Raw genomic sequence first — 20,244 nt, 5'->3', positions numbered from 1 at the left:
GATTGAATATATATAAGATCAGATCTTACTCATCTCAAAAAGTCTTGGTGAAGTATTGTTAGGATGAATTTGGAAGTATAAATGTTCTTAAAGGAGGCTGCCTTAGGAATAAGAATGGCAAATTATTTAGATGCATAAAAACAGCTGCTGCAACCGTAGGTGGGAATAAGGTGGGAAATTTCCTGATTCATAGCTAAAACCCCAAGTTTAAAAGCTAAGTAGCATCAGGCCTGGCATTATGAGAAATCCAGGGCTCTGGCAATTTAGGAAGTTAAAAATATACCCAGGAACAAAGCAATGGCAAATCAGTTCTGTAGCATGCCAAGAAAACTGCACAGGTGTGTCCACAGAAGCCACCAGGAATCAAACTTCACTCAAAGGTGACTTTTTTTCTTTTTAAAAGTAATTCAGATATAAACTTTGGACTATCTAAGCCTTGAAATTTTAGCAGAGCAACATCACTTCTTTACTGCAGCTACAATGATGTTTAAGAAGTTGGAAGTCATTGGGAAGATTTCTCACCATGAAAAGTCCTATTAAGCTGTTAGTGGGTAGTGATGGCTATTTTATTTAGAGAGAAATGATAATTTGGCATAGTCGTGGCACAATTAGATTTTGTATCTCACATTAAGCAGTCCTGTTACTGAGAGAGGAGGAGGGAGGACAGGAGATGACATTGGAAGATGGTAAGCTTAATGAGATGTTGGCTAGTTAGTCAGCCAGCTAGTTGGCTAGAATATAATGAATACTGATAACTGAGTGTTCAAAAAAGTTTTTAATAACCAAAACAACTATTAAAGTTAATTGAAATATTTATAATACTATTCAGTAATTGCACAGTAGTTCCAATATACAATCAAGAAGATGCAAATAACACAACACTTAATTTGAAAAAAAAATCTATTGCACTGACAATTTAAAATATTTCAGTTTTTTAAATTCCACACTACCAATGTTTTATAAACATTTACAACACATCAGTAAACACCAAGTTCTATCTGCAGTGCAGCATAAAGGGGGTGAAGGGAATCTCCAGCCATCAAAACAGAAGTTCAATGCCCATGTACGGCACCCACTTATGCTAGAGAAAGTTATTTCCATTATCTGCCATTATTCCTACAATGAGTAGCACAAACTCCTTGTTTAGTAATGATTAGTAGCTCTCTAGTTGCACGCCTTTGGACTGTGATCTTGAAATGACTGGTTGCATAAACGCTACTTTGTGGCACTTTGTTCAGGGGCTGTAGCATTGTCTCTAACAAGAGGCCTCCCTTCTCAGTGGCCAGTTAAATAGTCTTGTGTGGAATCAGAAGCAAAGGAGTCAGCATCTTCATTGTCAGAATCATCAGTGCTATCATCAGCAGTTGGCTCTCCTGTCAATGCTATCCGAGCATAGTCGTCTGTGTCTATAGATTTACAGAAATGGATGGCATACTTAAGTTTTTCTTCTAGCACCTGTTTGCAAGAATACCTAGGAAGCTTCAGCAGAAAAAAACATGTGTACGACTCAGGAAGGAAATGGTCTGGAGGATTGTATTTATCCAGAACCTGTGAGGGAAAAAAAAATAACAATTTTACTGAATGCCATTTGTACAGCACAATGTATTATAAAATTCAAAGTAGTCACCTATCCATGCTTATTGAAAAAAAATGTGTGGCTCCAAGAAGGCTTATCTCCAGGTAAGAGGGTCAGGGTCCTGGTCCTAGGAAAGGGTCGGGGAAGATATCTGTCACCTTCTTTTGCTTTCTTCCAAGTCAAATAGCAACTAATTTTGAAGTTGTATCTGAAGTTGCTATACATGTAATAGTAGTCTAATGGAAGAAACATTGTGCAAGGGAGATAGGTAGATGTTCCACTGTGCCGGCAGCCATGCAAGCTTTAGTTAAGTTTTTTGTACATTTGTGCTAGTGCTTGTTGCAACCAATTACATACTGGTAGCTCTCTTGGACTGACCATTGGGTTGTTACGGTTAGTGCTGGAAGAAGAAACTTGTGCCCCTGGAACGTCACCAATGTGTTTTACAGTAAAACTCAATTTTATGCATGAATTGTGGGGAAGAGATGTCAAAGCCAAATATCATTAAATTCAAATTGCATAATTGAAGTAACTAATACAATTTGTAGCAATTTATGCCCATTTACCTAATTACACAAATGACATAAATGACGCTAATTATGCTCATTACTTCAATTGTCAGGACTTCTTTGGAAACAAAGAACCTTGTCTGTTATTTGGGAGTGAAGCCTGAACTAAAATTTTGTTTGTTGCATCTGAAGTCTGCTGAATGGGTGTCTGTAAAATCAAAGTGTTACTGTCTTCCTTAAAAATCCACAGCACATTTTATACAAGTTTCTTGCTGAGGAATATTAAGTCTTTTCTTACCCAACCTATCTCACAATTTGTTATAGGCTGATTTAAGTCATTAACATTAAAATAAAAATACCATCATTAAGGGTTTTTTAATCTACCTGAAAAGAGGCAACTATTTCTTATTGGAAGTACCTCACTATTCAGCAGAATAATCATGGGATCAAGAAAAATCTTCACAAATAATACACTGTATACTACTTTTGGAACCATTTTGGTTGCATCCAAAAAACAACATAGGTGAAGGAGAAATCATGGCAAGAAAAATCAAGAAATGGAAATAGTCAGAGAAACTCCTAACAACAAGCATTTAGTTGTGAGCTTCCTGTTTTCTTTGAATAGTCCATACATACATAAACGTTTCCTACACTGCATGAGATAGGTGGACTTTGGTCTCCTGAACTCTCCAAATCTTACCTGAATGACAAAGTCCCTGCCTCTGAAATCTGCAATTGTTCTGGGAAGCCTGGTCCTGCCCCATACGAAGCGCAAAAACAGAGATCGTTCTGTGTTGGAGAAGGATTCCATCACTTCCCAGAACCACTGAATGAGAGAAGCACTGGGCTCAATCCCTTTGTAAGTAGCCACAGATTTCAAAAGGTGGAGAGGGATATCTGGACTCCCACACACCTGAAGGGGGAAAAATGGAAACAATCTTAGTTTAGCTTTTATTCTCATGATAGCTTGAAAAATAGTCCTTAGTAGGAGTGTATTTTAAAAATGCTACTATTAGAGATTCCTGAGTGCTCAGGTACACTTTGATATATGATGTTCTTTACATATTAAACCAGAGATGCTAATGTCCTCTCGCTTTGTTCCCTCATGTGAGTATTAATTCTCTCTCAATAGCTACAAAAATTCAGATCCAATGTTTCAAAATGGGCAGGGAATCATTTGACCAGAGGATGGAAAAACCATCATAACTTAGCCACCAAAACCCAAAATAATTCTGCGCAAGAAAACAACAGGAGAAAAGGCAACTAAAAGACAGCTGGTTAAAAAAAATAATAAAAGTCATATCTCTCACTCTTTCATGTGCGAGAGACAGACAGACAAAAGAATGTGAATACACACAGCAGATATAATGAAATAACTGTGAATCTACACCCTGGTGTTTATATGGGAGCAGAATCAAAGGAAATATGGGGAGGGGAGGGGCATAATTTCATTTCAAGAATTATTTAACTCATAGTTGTTGTAGTAGTAGTTTTATTTATTATGCTCCTATAACTAAGTGCAGTACAAAGAATAAAACTACTGATACAAAAACATTACAAAAACTTATAGCATCGTAAAATAAAATAAGAAGCCTCTAAACTAAAAGATCCACGACATAAACAATATAAACCTCTACATAATCAAAATAATGGGCAAGATATATTTATTTGTTTGAAGCAATTTTACAGGGGCTCATGAAGTACATTTAGTGCTTTTTTTAACATTAAGCGATCTGATTCATAGTAGAATTGATTGGAATCTATTCCAAAAACAACAGAGCTAGGTGAGAAGCTCTCAACTATGATAGGGTCATTTTAGTATGTGGTAGGTACAAATGAATCTGCCACAATAATCAGATTAAGCACATAGATACGTGGCCACCAGTATGTATGTCAAATAACTGGGTGTGCCCATATGCAGGTCGTGTATCTGCAGAAAACAAAAAAGATCTTGAGTCTTCTGCTTTCTAAGGCGGCAACAGACATTAGGCCCAGTAAGTCTGATACCATCAGAACTTAAAGATCAGAGCATGAAGTGTTCTAGGAAGATATTGAACCGTCTTTCCCAATGCGGGCATCACATTGTGTTAACTCCAATTTCCAGAATTCTCAGCAGGCAAAGCCACTACTTAGAATTCTGGAAATTTAAGTCTGCACATCTGGAGGACATCCAAGTTACAGAACACTGACCTAGCCTAAAAAATCTTTGAATTCTTCTTGATCCTTGGGTGTTAATTTTCACTTTAAGGGCCAGTAACTGGGAAACATTAACAATGTTTTGTTGCTGTTATTTCTAGCAATTTCTTAATTTTCTCTGCCAGTAAATTCACTGTTATCAAACAAAGAAAGCTATCTTTAAGGTTCACATAGGTGCTGCAAAGGAGGGACCTGGCTCTACAGGTTCTAGGACAACTAGAAGTGAGGTGGGCTGATTTTATGACTGCAAAATCTACTTCATCTAAGTGTTTTTACTTGAGTCTAAGATCTATCCATTAGAGATCTAAAATAAAATTGCCTGAGCCCCAGAGCTTAGACTGAATAGAGTCTTTACAGTCTTCCTATACAAAAGATCCACTGATTACCCCAAGATTTTTTTTAACTTGATCAGAACTATTTAAGGTGGGGATAAGTCATTGTTGCTATTAATAAAATATCAGCATATCTATCTTCCATCAACATCTGGACAGAAAACAAAGAAAATAAAGTATTCCTTATCACTCTCAATGGTAATTTTTCACATATCTTCCTATTATACAGAAGTAGCTGAACGTGGTTTCCCATATCAGTTCAAATTGTAAATTTACAATTTAAATATTTTTAAAGCACAAAGCAGCTGCCTTACTTCTTTTGCATTGTTCAGTTATGTAACTAGCTAAACCTAACCTTTCGCAAGTAATGAGGCATCACCTACTATAATGTTTCTATTATAAATAGTTATAAACCTTTTAAGTACAAATATATATTCTGATTTTTATTAAGTTGGACAACAACAACTGTATATACACACCATTGTTTCCAGTTCATATCCTGTGAAAAGTGAAAGAAGAGGAACAGGGACAACCCGGGCCATCCCTTCTCGAACAGCAGCAACTTGTTCATCAAATTCATGTAATCTGCCAAAAAAACCCCCGTATATTTGTCAGTAAGAGGAATATAATTACTTCACAATCATATGGGTAGACAGCAAGAGATATTTGTATTGTGGAGTCCTTGGAGTTCTCTGAGCTTGGTTATTTTCTTGCAGACATTTCATTATCCGACTAGGTAACTTCCTCAGTGCTTATATGCAAAGATATCTGTATATCTTCTAGAATTTGCTTACAAAGCCTGAAGAAAGTCCTTATAATAAATAGATGAATGAACACAAGATCACTGATACTGAAGACAATACAAAGTAGTACTGAGTTTTTCAGTTCTTTCAGATAAACTGAATTGAACTCCTAACCATGATCATTCTGTCATTTTCTGTGTCACACTCTATGCTCTCTTTGCTTGATTTCATCTCAACGCCCACAGATATTACTGCACAGATTCAACAGTGGACTAGTTACAGGGCCGCTTATCACAAAGATTTTATCATAAATTTGACTATTTCACAAACCTGTAGTTTATTGCAAGTCTCACATATTCTGCTCGATTATCCAGCGTAATATGGGTATATTTGGAACTGAGTTGAATATCTTGGCCACTGGCATTTGGCACAGTAAATGGCAAGCTCATGGCTTCAAATTCTTCTGAGGTAGCTTCGTTGTCTCGGATGTACATAAGTCCAGGAATAAAATCTTTATCAACCTTTCAAATATAAAACAGAACCAAGTGAAGCCTTTTCCACAGAATGTTTATCAGTAAATTATATGGCTAATTCATTAATTCACATTATGATCCTGCAAGCAAATAAAAACACATGCTTAAGGTTGGAGATACTAACTGGAGATCCACTTGATTCTAAACTCTTAGAGAGGAACAATTAGAACGGGGAATGTCAATGAGCTATGGAAGAATAATATAAATACCTCAAAACCCATTTTCAAGCCTGGGGAAGCTATCATATAATTTTTGGAAAGTGTGGTAAACAGGAGAATCAATATACTTGAGGAAAGGGAGTAGCAAGCTGAACATTTCCCAAATTAAGTATTTTCCATACAATATCAGTTTGTCTGTCCACTAATGCAGAAAGATACTAATACCAGAACCATTAGCAGAAATACTTGATTTTGACTATCCAAATCAGGTTGATTAAGGGTTCTCTGGAGCCCCGAGGTAGGGTGGAAATAAATAAACAGACAAACAAACCACTAAGACTATACTTAATTACAGCAGGGCTGGCAATGTTTTGGAACCAGCCCTCCAAGAACTGTACAAATGTGTGAGACTGGAGGGTGGGAGCCACGACACACAAGCATTCCATATTCCTCTCTCTGTTTTTCTCAGACACAGAGATGCACACACAGAGATACACCTGTATTCTTGGGAGAGAAATTCAAGTATGACTCTTCCAATATTCCTAACATCAATCACCTGCCTTAGGTGATGGGGGAGAGGCTTTAATCTCCTCCTACGATCCAGATATAGGCTGGATCATTATTTTCTCCCTGGGTGGACATACTTACAGCCCATTTACTTCCCTAAAATTTGAAAGTATATTTTCCACTAAACAAGCTTAGGGTTGTATTATTATCAATTAAGCAGACATTGCCCATTTGCTTTAAGAAAAGAGTGTGCCTTTGACTCTCACATACAAATGCTTCCTTTCTTTTGTTTTCTCATCTCATCCCTCACCACAGATGGAATGCAACATTTTACCCTGCCAAATACAAAACGTGTATGTCATACAAAAAGCATAGCCTTCTAGCAGTAGTAGGATGTGACCATAACCAGACAAAATCTTACACTAACAATATTATATAGATGAACATAAGCTTTTTCTTGCCTCACTGAGATCAGCAATTGTTAAATTCATTCCTGCCAGTTGTTTCCATACAGGTTCTGCCAGATTAAGACTCAGGGGACTCCCAGTCCGAATAGCTATCCCCAACATAACTCCTAGGTAATTAAAAAAACGGGGGGGGGGGAGTAAAAAACAAATTTAGAATATACACATATTGCATGATCAAAGCTTCACCCAAATTTTAAGTAATGCTGCAGCACAATTTACCTAGGAAACGAAACATGTTCATGTGCAACAAAGACTTTGCTGCAGGATTTAGGAGAAAGCAGTCTCTGTTTGCTCCTGATTCATCCCTTCCATTAGGAGTCACAATCAGAAGTGGGGTCAGTCCATTCTGAAGTTCTTCACACATTTCTGCTATTGATTCACTGTAGCCCCCACCACAGTCATCCACAGACTCACCTAAGAGAAAGAAAAAATTACTTTGTGGAACTGCTGTATTAGTAGTTTAAAGCTACTTACTGCCATTTTTGTAATAAACATTAGATGCAAAGAAAAGGAATACTTGTTGAATGCCCTCATTTTGCATTCAGTTAATCCCAGGCATAATAGGACACACATTTCAAAACATGTATTGGTCTTTAAAAACATGCTTGATCTGTAAATGTGCATTCAGACACTACAGGAACAGCCAATTAGTGCCCTCAATATGGTCCATCAAAAACAACACATCTTCCCTTAGTCCAGTGTTGTCCAAACTTGGCCACTTTAAGATGAGTGAACTTCAACTCCCAGAATTCCCCAGCCAGCCATGCTGGCTGGGAAATTCTGGGAGTTGAAGTCCACTCATCTTAAAGTGGCCAAGTTTGGACAACACTGCCTTAGTCCCTCTTAAGGTTCTATATATTTATTCTAAATTTCATAAACATTTATTTACTTGTATAAGTAAAAGAAATACCAAGGAAAAAAATATCCAGCAAGCAACATGTAACAGAAATTTCTTTAAGTATTTTTTTAGCCAAGGTACCTTTTTGATTGAGAATGACAAGAGTGCAGTCAATTTGGGTTGAGAACAAGTTGACAACATTTAATACTAAGGAAAAATTATGGCTGACATTTCTTCTTTTTAATACTTATTGTAATATATATTATGTAAGGGAAAAGGGAAAGTACTGTAAACTTAGATTAAGTGAAAAGAAATCCTACCAACAAACTTGACTTTCCAAACACGATGAGGTAGGAGAAGACTATCTGGACTGAATGAACTCATTTTGGCACACATCTGTCCAAATACAGATTTTGTGCCATCAGGACCAGCTAATCCTCCTTTGCTTCTAGATCGCTTTACCTGATCACAAAACATAAGCAACCCTAATTAGAATCTAACTGTAGCAAACTTAAAAGCTTAGAGCATTTTACTAATGCAAAAACACATACTCAAATGAACAGTCCTGGTAATACATTTCAGCAGCTGTTTTTGAAGTACATACACAAAACTGGATGAATGTCAGAGAAAAAGATGAGGTACTTGAAAGTTAAACAGGGACACAATTCTGAATTTGTTTTTTACTTAATCCCTCCTACTCTTAACACTGATTTTCCTTTAAAGAGATACAGTAATATACTTTCTATTATTCCAAAACACACATGTAATGTCTTTCGTATGTTTTGCTCAATGAAATAAAACAATAAACAGTATTCAATATACAATATTCAGCCTCTGAAGACATTTCTCTTGAAAACATACATCTGGCCTAAGGCCTGACATTAGATGTGTTCACGTCATTGCCATTTTTATGATAACCACTTCCTTCCATGAAGTGACCACATGTGATGCCTATTTCCTGAACTTTAATGATGCCTGAAGGCTTTCTGAACAACATCAAGTTATAGAAGTAAAGACGAGTAAAACAATAACAACAATGTGAGATGTTCTGTGTAGAGAAGCATTATGTTTTTGTGATTTGAGCCTTGTCCAGATTCTGACACAGGCAACAAAGACTTCAGAGTGTCTTAGTACAGTCTTAATGATCTGAGTTAGCATAAATCACATCCTGATGACTCTGAGTTTCTCCTATGCCACCCCCCTCCGCAGGGAGGCAGGACCCATACGATTGGTCCACCCCCGGTGCCTGATGGACCCGTCAGGGTTTCAGAGGGAGCTGGGGGATATTCCCGTGGACCTGCTGCACGATCCAGCGGAGGCCTTGGCTGCTGCCTGGAATAGGGAGGCAGCTGGGGCCTTGGACAGGATCGCGCCTATGCGACCTCTCTTGCCACATCGGCCCCGACACTCCATGTGGTTTACAGAGGAGTTGAGGGTGCTGAAGAGGGTTAAGAGACGTCTAGAGCGCCGCTGGAGAAAGACAAAGACTGAATCCGACCAAACACAGGTTAGAGCCGCTGTTAAGGCCTACATTGTGGCAATAAGGGGGGCAAAGCGTCAATACTTTTCCACCCTTATTGTGTCCGCAGAATGCTGCCCGGCGGTCCTGCTTAGGATCACTAGGTCCCTCCTTGGCAAGGGGGATGTGGGGGTTCATTTGCAGGGCCGTGCAGAGGAATTTTCAGGGCATCTGCAGGACAAAGTCGCTCGGATTTATTCCAAGTTAGACTCCGAGCATGGGGCAGGGTCTGGGGAGATACCGGGGGACCGTTCTTACTCAGTTATCTGGGAACAGTTTAATCCTGTTGCTCCTGAGGAAGTGGACAGGGTCCTGGGGACTGTGAAGGCCACCACTTGCCATCTTGACCCATGCCCCTCCTGGCTGGTGAAAGCAGCTCAGGAGGTGACATGTGGTTGGATCTAGGTGATGGTTACTACATCCTTGCAGGAGGGGGTGTTTCCGGCTGCCTTCAAGGAGGCGTTGGTGCACCCCCTCAAGAAACCCTCCCTGGATCCCACCGTACTGGACAATTTTCGTCCAGTCTCCCACCTCCCCTTTTTGGGGAAGGTGGTTGAGAAAGTGGTGGCTTCACAGCTCCAAAGGGTTCTGGAGGAAACGGATTATCTGGACCCTTTCCAGTCAGGTTTCAGGCCCGGTTATGGGACAGAAACGGCATCGGTCGCGCTTATGGATGATCTCTGGCAGGAGCGGGATGGTGGAAGTGCGACCATCCTTGCTCTCCTTGATCTCTCAGTGCCTTTTGATACCATCGACCACGGTATCCTGTTGGGACGGCTCAGGGAGTTGGGAGTGGGCGACACAGTCTTGTGCTGGTTCACCTCCTTTCTTCAGGGCCGACCCCAATCGGTGTTGATAGGGGGCGAGAGGTCCCATCCTCAGCCCCTCCTTTGTGGGGTGCCACAGGGTTCAGTTCTCTCTCTGCTCCTTTTCAACATCTACATGAAACTGCTGGGTGAGATCATCCGTCACCATGGGATGAGGTATCATCAGTATGCTGATGATACACAATTATACATCTCCATCCCAGGTGAGGTTAGTGATGCCGTGACTACCCTTTCTCGGTGTCTGGAGGCTGTAAGCGTCTGGATGGGGAACAACAGGCTTCGGCTAAACCCTGGTAAGACGGAGTGGCTGTGGGTTAATGGATCCTCTGTATCTGGGACTTTGTCATCTTTGGTGCTGGATGGGGTGGCACTACCCCAGATAGACCCAGTGCGTAATCTGGGGGTCCTCCTAGACTCACAGCTCCTGCTTGAAGAGCAGGTGGCAGCCATGGCTGGGAGGGCCTTTGCACAGCTTCGGGTTGTGCATCAGTTACGCCCTTTCCTGGATCGGGATGCCCTTCGAACAGTCACTCATGCCCTTGTTATCTCCCAGATAGACTACTGCAATGCGCTCTACATGGGGCTACCCTTGAAGACTATCCGGAAGCTACAGCTGGTCCAGAATGCGGCTGCGCGGGCTATTTTTGGAGCCCCAAGAAGGGCCCATGTAACACAGTTGCTCCGCGAGCTGCATTGGGTACCAGTTTGCTTCCAGGTCCAATTCAAGGTGTTGGTTATCACCTTTAAAGCCCTACATGGCATGGGACCAGGTTACCTAAGGGACCACCTCTCCCCTATGTCTTCAACCCGTCCCATCCGATCGCACAGAGAGGGCATGCTTTGGACCCCCTCAGTAAAAGAATTCCATCTAGCGGGGTCCAGAAGGCGGGCCTTCTCTGTGGTAGCCCCCGCTCTTTGGAACATTCTGCCCCCAGAGGTGTGATTGGTCCCCTCACTCCTGGCCTTCCGAAGGGCCTTGAAGACCTGGTTCTGCCACTTGGCCTGGGGTGGGGAGGGAATACTTCAAGCAGGGGGATGGCTAGCCCCATAGTGGCCAGCTCTCCGCAGCCTGATTTGCCATCTGCTTGGATCTTCCTTTCTTTAGTATTGTTTTAAATTTTGGATGTTTTATGTGTTTTAGATGTATTTATAGTTTTAATGTTTTTTGTAAGTCGCCCAGAGTCCCCTATTGTGGGGGAGATGGGCGGGGGAGAAATCCAATCAATCAATCAATCAATCAATCAGTAAGTAAGTAAGTAAATAAGTAAGTATTTGCTATCTCTTTATCAGTGTCATGGTTATTAATATAACAAAAAGAAAAGTGTTCATGCCTTGTTTCTACTAGCAGCTGTTTGTGTTCCCAAAAAGCCTTTCTGGAAAGCTTAGACATGACATTCATCAGGAAAAGAATCACTCAAAATTAAGCAGGGCTCTGCTCAGTTCAGTTCTTTCCTCTCTCAGCCAACATGCCCACCATCTATTCCACACTGTTCAGGATGGCCCTGTTTGTTTCCAGAAAGGCTCTTGACAAGGAACATGTGGATGCAGGGAGAGTGGGTAACAAATGGAAACTCCTTCCATTCACGGAACCTATATACAGTAGAAGATCCGAATACACATGCCTATCAGAGTGCAATTGTGTGCACACAGTCCACACAATTGTGAATGGTTTCGCCAAAGCAGACTGGACCTTTATAGAGTAATGTTTTATTTACATATACCTTTATCTATCACAGAACCACAAAAACTTCACAGATGTCTCATGGCTACTAAAATGTTTTATTTCTTATCTATCAAATAATGCAGAGCTTTTAAAAGTAGCAAATCAATCAGCAGCAATCAATCAGAATTAGAAAGAAATGGCAAAAATTTTATCAGTACTACAAGTTGTCCTTCCCATTCTCTAATCCTCAATTTCAAACACAAAACTTTGGCCATAAATCTCACATTTAACACATATTATGACATTCTTACTTGTATTCTGTTGAGTTCTACAACTGGCCCATGCTGACGATCTCTCACCATAGTTGCTTGTACAACCTTTCTAAAAGCTGCCTCCTAAAAAGAGAAAACAAGGGGTTTGGAACATAACTCTATATTTTAAGCATAAAATACAATTTTTGCTTGAATATTTGAATTATTCACTTTTCACTTAAAATACAAAGTCTTATATTATCAGAAATACATCAGTAGAAATCTTATTGTAATTCTTGAATACTTGAATTCCATGTATCTCATGCCATATTCTTCATATACTGTAAATCTTATACCTTGGATGAGATTTTAACAATGTGCACACTTTAAACATTATGACAGTAACTAGTAAGTAATTATTAGTAGAAAGTTTTGAGATACATGCCTTTCCTTGTGATATCAAAATTCCTCGTAATGCATCAAACCCCACTGAGGGACCCTGGCCAGTCTCATCAAGGCGTCCCTCAAGATCAAACATGGGAATACAAGGGCAAAAGAGTTCTGAGATGTGATGCAGTAACAACAATCTGTTTCTTAAGGCAATGATAGGAATTTCCTGTAGATGATTGTATTCCATAGGAACCTACAAAATTCACATCATTAGATTTTCATGTGCATTGTACGAGTGATCTGTCATGTAAGATAATATAAGACCAAAAGTCAATTAATTAGGTACCCTATCTATTAAGTATTGCCTTTATGAGTTTTTTATTGTATTTACATGTATAGATCCATACACAGGGCTGAACACAGTGAAGAGGACTGGCCCCAAACTACCCGCTATATTTTATAAATTTTTGCTGGAAACATTAAAACAAACATATATTTTGTTTTTCTAACTTTTTAGCAGTAATAAGAAGTACAGACAATTCATTTACATGACTCCTTCCCCACTTCAATTGGGCATCCCAACTTCATTTGTCCCTGCAAAGTCATGTTTAATTGCATGGCATGTGACAATTTCCTATTAGATACATGTTCTGCCAATCAATGAAGCACTTCCTCCCTTTCCATGACCTCATTTCCCCTCAATGATAATATAGCCAAATCCATTATCTATATCTTTAGCTGTTTTTATCTCTTTTTAGCTCTGTGCGCTGACCAGAGTTCATTGGAACTAGGCAGCCAAAAAATTTAATAATAATAATAATAATAATAATAATAATAATAATACACAGTATTCTGTGATTAAACCCATTAAAAATGTAGTTTGCCATTTGCCAACTTTAGCCATGCAGTTCACACAAAGGAATGGTACTGAAACAGCAGATATAGGAGGAGGGGGGTAAAGAATGCAAGCAATCAAGATTTTTAAAAGTTCATAAATTTCATAAGGAGTCTGGGAAAACAATATATCTTTCTTATCAAAACATTCCTTTTGGCCCCAAGCCTAACAAGTTGTAGCATGACATGATCAACGCATAAATAGAGAAAAAGCGAAGAGCAATGGTTCTATACTTGCGGCTACTATATTCTGATTTTACAGTTTACCAACAGATTAAAAACATAAGTTAAAAGAAATATTTTTTTACCTGGGAAGGGAGCTTGCCTGCATTAGCAGGCTTACTAGTAGACCAGGCTAAAGTATGTGCTGAACCACAAGCTACTCTGTTGATCTTTTTACCCTGAAGTGCTGCAACCAGACGTGGCCTCTGGATGGCATTAGTTGTCCCATCTCCGAGCTGCCCTTCATCATTATCTCCCCAAGTATAGACTTCACCTGTATCATTCAAAGTGATTATTTTACCACTCAAACAAATCAATTGGTTGCAATAATGGCTTAGAAATATTAAGTCATTTCAAAACCATAGATTTCAACAATAATGACTATTAATGAGAAAAAGGAATAATTGGCACACAACAGTAAAAACATTTAATATTATTTATATTTTTATTCATATATATATTACAGTTAGAAGGATACTATTTCAGCAGTCTCAGCAGACATAGGTATTTCCTTTAATTCATTTAGTATCGGTTTTGCAATAAAAGGGAAAAAAGGAGGTGATTCAGGAACTGTCACCTCTCCGAGAACTGCTGATGATAGAGGAGAAACTTCCAACTCTGGCTAACTGACTTGGAGGAAGATGTATTCTCTAAATGCCTGAGGCTGAAAATATATGCTTCTCAGAAGTCAGAGGCATAGCCTCTACATTAAGCACAAAGGAAAAACGGCCTAGATTCTTGATCCTGAATTACAATTTGGAAGGGAGAGGGGAGGGAAGGCACAGGTAAGTTATTAATATTTCTGGGACAATTACATTCATTTGCTGAAATCAATTGTCACAACTCTTGCTTTTGAAAATCTGAATATTCAGGATAATATTCTAGTACAGTGGAACCTCGGTTTACGAACTTAATTTGTTCCATGACTCTGGTCGCGACCCAAATTGGTCGCGACCCGAAGCAAATTTTCCCATAAGGTTCAATGTAATTACCGTTAATCCATTCTGGCATGGAGGACCGGGAGGCGGCTATTGCTTGGAGGGAGAGTCCCCCTCCCTACGACCACGTGTCAGGGGTGGAAAATGGCTGCGGATCACGTGTCAGGGGCGGAAAAATGGCCGCGGATCACGTGTCAGGGGCGGAAAAATGGCCGCGGATCACGTGTCAGGGGCGTAAAAATGGCCGCGGACCATGTGTCAGGGGCGGAAAATGGCCGCGGACCACGTGTCACGGGCGGGAAAATGGCCGCGGACCACGTGTCACGGGCGGGAAAATGGCCGCGGACCGGGTCACGGGCGGGAAAATGGCCGCGGACCGGGTCACGGGCGGGAAAATGGCCGCGGACCGGGTCACGGGCGGGAAAATGGCCGCAGATCCTGTTCGTAACCCGAGGCGGAGTTCGCAAACCGAAGCAAAATTTTGCAGCCGGAGCTGGTCATCACCCGAAAAGTTCGTGAACAGAAACGTTCGTAACCCGAGGTTCCACTGTATTATCTTCTAACATCCTGAATTTTGAACTATACTATCACCTATACTTCTAATTTTCTTGGCTGTATTGTGAAATTTCCACTTCACTGACTATTACATGCCGCTTCTATTGCTTCATTACAGCTTCTGGCAGAGGCATTCAGCCTTGGGTAGAACACTGAGTTACATGTGCAATGCAAATTATACCATATAGATATCTTTTAAAAGTTTACCACTTTGTCCTGTTCTGCACAAATTGAACACAGGGCAAAGATTTTGAAAGATTTTCTTCAGAAATACTGAAAGGACACATTTCAAAAAACTGAAGGCTAACTGGCATTTGCAGTACAGGTAGTCCTCGCTTAACGACCATTCATTTAGTGACAATTCAAAGTTATGACGGTGCTAAAGCTTCTTATGACCATCCCTCACGCTTACGACCATCACAACACCCCCAGTCACATGATCGCAATCCGGGTGCTTGGCAACCAGCTCGCGCTTACGATTGCCACATCCTGCAGTCACATGATTGTCATTTGCAACCTTCCCACAGCTGGCTTCTGGCAAGCAAAATCAATGGGAATCTGTGTGATTCGCTTAATGACCATGCAATTCACTTAATGACCATGGTGATTCACTTAACGACCACCGCAAAAAAGTCATAAAATTGGGTGCAGTCATGTGATGCCTTGCTTAATGATGAATTTTCTGGTCCCTTTTGTTGGTTGTTAATGAGGACTATCTGTAAACACACAGCAGTATATCAAAAGACCAGGGATAAAATTACAGCCTTCTATAATGTGTTCACTTTGGGAGTTTAAGGCTGCTGTTTTGTTTTAATGATGCAAGTTATTCCACATACCATCTTCAGTACAGCACACACAGTGTAAAGAGCCTGTTGCTATGGCAATTACTTTTTTTCCTTGTAAACCCTGGACTTGTCGAGGTCTCCGAACATGGTCATCTGATCCATGACCTAATCGATGGTAATCTCCTTTGCCCCTAGATCCAAAACATATATTACAATTAACACATCCATTTTCTCTTTAATTGTTCCTAATTATGCAGGCGTGACTTAAGTAAATTAGGAGAATATAGATTTTGATATAATTCTGTTCCCTATGTTTAAAAAAGCAGATGCTTCGAAAAACAGACTTGTGATCTTCCTAGATTCCATTACAGAAACAGTTTTACTAAAGGGATACCTTACATCTGTTTGTAACAATTGCCTGTATTACATTTTTTAACCTCAAGCTTCCCTGATCATGTTTTTTGTTTAAAAGAAAAGAAAATCACTAAGAATTGTACTACATTTTTTGTAAGAATAAATGCACTTACCAGGTATATACTGCTCCAGATTTGGTAAGGGCCACTGAAAATTGTGAGCCACATTCGACTTTAACTACACCAACACCTGTGAGAGAATCAATCTAGGGGAAAAAAAAGTTTGAACACAGCTCAACAGAGAAGGTAACTCAAGAACATGGAGCACGTCGAGGTATCTTAAAAGTAAAGCTCTACTCTACCCAAAAAGAGAATTACTAAATCCAACTTTCTTTATTTAAAGAAATAATTTAAAATATTCTGATCTCACTCTCTTTTCTTTATATCTCTCTTTAATCAAGCTATAACCCATTCCCCCAGAGAAACTGGAAAACTAGAAAAAATAAATTGGAATAAACCGGAAAAAATGAAAGCTACATCTGAACCAACAATATATTGATACATGTTGCTTTCATCCCCATGAAAGCAGATGATAGTATAGTCTCACAAAGAGTAAAACAATTGTTAAAAAGAGCCTTGAAAATTCAGAAAATATTTTTTTATAAGAGAATGCTTTCATCCATACCAATCTGACCAACTACTATTACCATCAAAAGATGTGGCCCACATCTTTTGCATAGTCACATTTGGTATCACTCAAGAAGAGGGCACTTCTGTTATGGTCCCTGCTGTGTAGAATACCAACCCCCTAAATGTAAACCATTCACTCATCTTTTCAAATGTTGCAAATACTTTTTTAATGACTTCTGCACCTGACTGGTATCACTTCACAATGGTACTGCTCAGTTATTCATGGCTAATGGTTTATACATACTAAGATATTTCCATGATTATTACTTTATAATGTTATTGGATTTTAACACTGTACACTAGCTGGAGGTGACACAGCACAACAGGTAGAGTAGAAAAGAATCTGAAATTTTTTCCTGCTTTTTCAATGTTGATTTAAATTTCTGAAAATGGAAGTACAAGCCAAAGGGACCAATATTTCCAGTCACAGGAGAAATCAGAATCTTCTGCAGTCTTCTATAACTTGTTGGATTTTCTTCAAGCTAGTTTGAAATGCATTTGTTAAGTCTAAGAAATTATTGAAATGAACAGATTTGAGTACAAATGTTTCCCTGATAAAAATAAGAGCTAATCCTTCTTGGACTCTCTCTAATACATTAAAAAAATGAAGCTAAACATCCTGGTAACTATGCCAAAATTAACTATATATTATATTCAACTTTTTAAGACATTTGCTTAACTTTGCATACCTTAATGATTGTTTATACCTAGCAAGTTAACAGCAACCATAAGTTTATAGTTATGGTCCATTTTGAACTGTATGGTACATTCATTCAAATCCATATAATTTTTGAAAAGTGACCAAAAAGAATGATTCAGCTCTACATATAAAGCTCATGTTATTCAACATTATTTCTAAATCCAATTGATATAGCTAAATATTTTTCAAGTACAGAAATATGGTACGCATTTTTTTGCGTTTTTCTAAAGTACGAGTGAAGTACCTTCATCGGCACTTTGCAGCCATCACTCCCACCTCTCCCAAGCTTTCCATAGTCTCCATCTCCCCAGGACCAGACAATATCATCATCCGTCAAACAAAGTGTCTGTGCATCTCCACTGCCACAGGCGATGTCAATCACACGGTAGCCCTGGAGTGCTTCAACCTGCAAAACAGGCAGTTTATTGACAAATAACTCAAATGATCAGAGCTTTAAAAAGTTAATTAGTAGAATCACACACACTCATGTAGGTCTTCTCTTCAGTGGTACGACATTACATTGAGGAATTATATTACACACCATTCTGAAAGGTTTGAGCATTTGCATGGATTTCATGAAACAGGAACATGGCATATTAGAGTAACTTTTAGATGTAGTATTCATTTCATTGAATGAATATATGCTTGTATCTTGATTTGCATGCACATTCTGCTGTTGTGTTTTACAGTTTTAAGATTTTCTGGTAAAATGAAATAAAAAGTAAGTAAAAATAAAAAATGAATTCAAACTCAAGCAATGTTTTATAATCTTCATTTTTACAAGTTAAGCTTAGTAAAGATCAGCATGATAATCTGAAACCAAAGTTAAATACTGCTGATTGCACTGACTTTATTACATTTATCATAACTGTCTTAATAATGCAATTTTCAATATGAATTATTCAATGTTAATAGCTACATAACAAAATTATCTATAGATTGAATTGACCACAATGGGCACACTTCATTAATATTGTATTGAATCTATTGTACTGATTGCACCTACCCACTGAATGTGATTTTGTTTTATACGTAGTTAGGTTTTTAATAGTGGTTTTAGAATGGCTGTATATTTGATGTTTTTATGTGTATTTTTAAATTATTTTTGTTGTTTAAGATGGCCGGCTATATGAATGAATGAATGAATACCTCCAAAAATAAGTCTGGCAAAATAGGAGGTACAAAGTTGTTTGTTTGTTTGACTTCCCTTAAATCTTTTGGGACTTACTCCAAAGTTAGCATGAAATTTGGCATAACAAGGTAACATATTACAAAGTGAATTTATAAATGCTTTTTTAGTTAAAAAAGGCAGTTGAAACATGCAACACAGACACCATCTTACCAGCTTGGGTTTCAACTGATCCTCGCTGTCCCCATGACCAAGACGTCCATATCTTCCCTTGCCCCATGTATAAAGATCTCCTGCAGCAGTAATGCATGCACTATGTGCTCCACCAGCCGCAATATCAACAACTTCTACGCCCCGCAAAGATTCAATTACTCGAGGACGATCACAGGGGCTAAACACAATAATTTTAAAGCATAAAGCAACATACTTCCGTAAATACATTGTAGATTGCAAGCTGACTTCATTGTATAACAGAAGTTAATAGGAACAGTTAAAACATAGCTTGAAACTTTTCAGGATAAATAACCTTTACACACGTTTTGCTGGCTGATTGTAGGATTGTACAGAGGTCTAATATTTTGTTCCATTCCAAACTTATGGAAAGAATCCAGGGATAAGCCATGACAATAGTTTTACCTCTCAATTTCCCTCTTTCTCTCAAATAACTACACAATATTCTGAAGTCTGTCAAGAACAAGAGGAATTATGCCTGCTACCTCAAAATCTCTGGCACTGATTAATAGTCAGTGCAACTCAAAACAGCATCATGCACCAATGTCTAACCCAATTGGGGGATTACATTTTTCCATTTCTTGTTAAATCACTCTTTGGTGGGTTATAAACTCGGCAGCTCCTCTGCTATGTTGTTATGGTCCATCAAGTCTATTCTGGTTCCTGGTGGCCACAGAAACAAGTCCTTGCAGTATTTTTGGCAACATTTTCGGAAACAATTGCTGAAGTACTTTCTTCCTAGAGTGACTGCTCCTAAATTATCCAACTGGCTTTCATGCCTAAGGCAGGGCTAGAACCCGGTCTCCAGGCTTCTAAGCCAGCACTTTTAATTACTACACCAAGATGCTTTAAGAGTTTACACACCTATAGACCATATATGATATTAGTTATAAAATTAATGTGCTACCTCCGGTTGCCATGGCCCAGTTTGCCATCTTCTGCCTCACCCCAGGAATAAACTTCTCCTTCTGAAGACAATGCTAGACAATGTTTTCCTCCAGAATTCACAGCAACTTTCTTGATAAACACATGCTGAATGGATTCTAGTAATGTTGGAGTAGAAACAGACTCTGTCCCCCCAATTCCAAGCCTTCCACCTGCACCATATCCTGTGGCATAGAGCTAAAATAAAAAAGGATGTGTTATTTGTATGAATTTCTCACACATGAATACTATTAAATTCTATTAAGAACAGTATTGCTATCTAAAATAAGATTTTGCTTTTTCTTACTGATTCC

At 39.0% G+C, this 20,244-nt stretch overlaps 1 protein-coding gene across 1 annotated transcript in view; it reads right to left on the bottom strand.

Moving 5' to 3' along the window:
* Positions 1–962: 962 nt before the first annotated feature.
* Positions 963–20,244, bottom strand: part of HERC2 (HECT and RLD domain containing E3 ubiquitin protein ligase 2) — a 110,697-nt gene continuing 91,415 nt past the window's right edge. Inside the window, exons 79-93 of the mRNA XM_088145006.1 lie at positions 19,914–20,128; positions 18,989–19,166; positions 17,891–18,052; positions 16,431–16,522; positions 15,955–16,094; positions 13,712–13,899; positions 12,565–12,762; positions 12,180–12,263; positions 8,180–8,321; positions 7,241–7,435; positions 7,016–7,128; positions 5,687–5,877; positions 5,093–5,198; positions 2,786–2,998; positions 963–1,548 (exon numbers count right to left, since the gene is read on the bottom strand). Of these exons, the coding sequence (XP_088001132.1) occupies positions 1,276–1,548; positions 2,786–2,998; positions 5,093–5,198; positions 5,687–5,877; positions 7,016–7,128; positions 7,241–7,435; positions 8,180–8,321; positions 12,180–12,263; positions 12,565–12,762; positions 13,712–13,899; positions 15,955–16,094; positions 16,431–16,522; positions 17,891–18,052; positions 18,989–19,166; positions 19,914–20,128 (2,490 nt within the window). The 3' untranslated portion in view covers positions 963–1,275. The remainder of the gene's footprint in view (positions 1,549–2,785; positions 2,999–5,092; positions 5,199–5,686; positions 5,878–7,015; positions 7,129–7,240; positions 7,436–8,179; positions 8,322–12,179; positions 12,264–12,564; positions 12,763–13,711; positions 13,900–15,954; positions 16,095–16,430; positions 16,523–17,890; positions 18,053–18,988; positions 19,167–19,913; positions 20,129–20,244) is intronic.

The sequence above is a fragment of the Python bivittatus genome, unplaced genomic scaffold, assembly GCF_059951505.1.
Source record: "Python bivittatus isolate LINGU-HERP-01145 unplaced genomic scaffold, Pbiv_v1 ctg000350_np1212, whole genome shotgun sequence".
Lineage (NCBI taxonomy): Eukaryota > Metazoa > Chordata > Lepidosauria > Squamata > Pythonidae > Python > Python bivittatus.
Note: the sequence above shows the minus strand (reverse complement) of the source record. Positions and strands in the feature narration are given on the sequence as shown.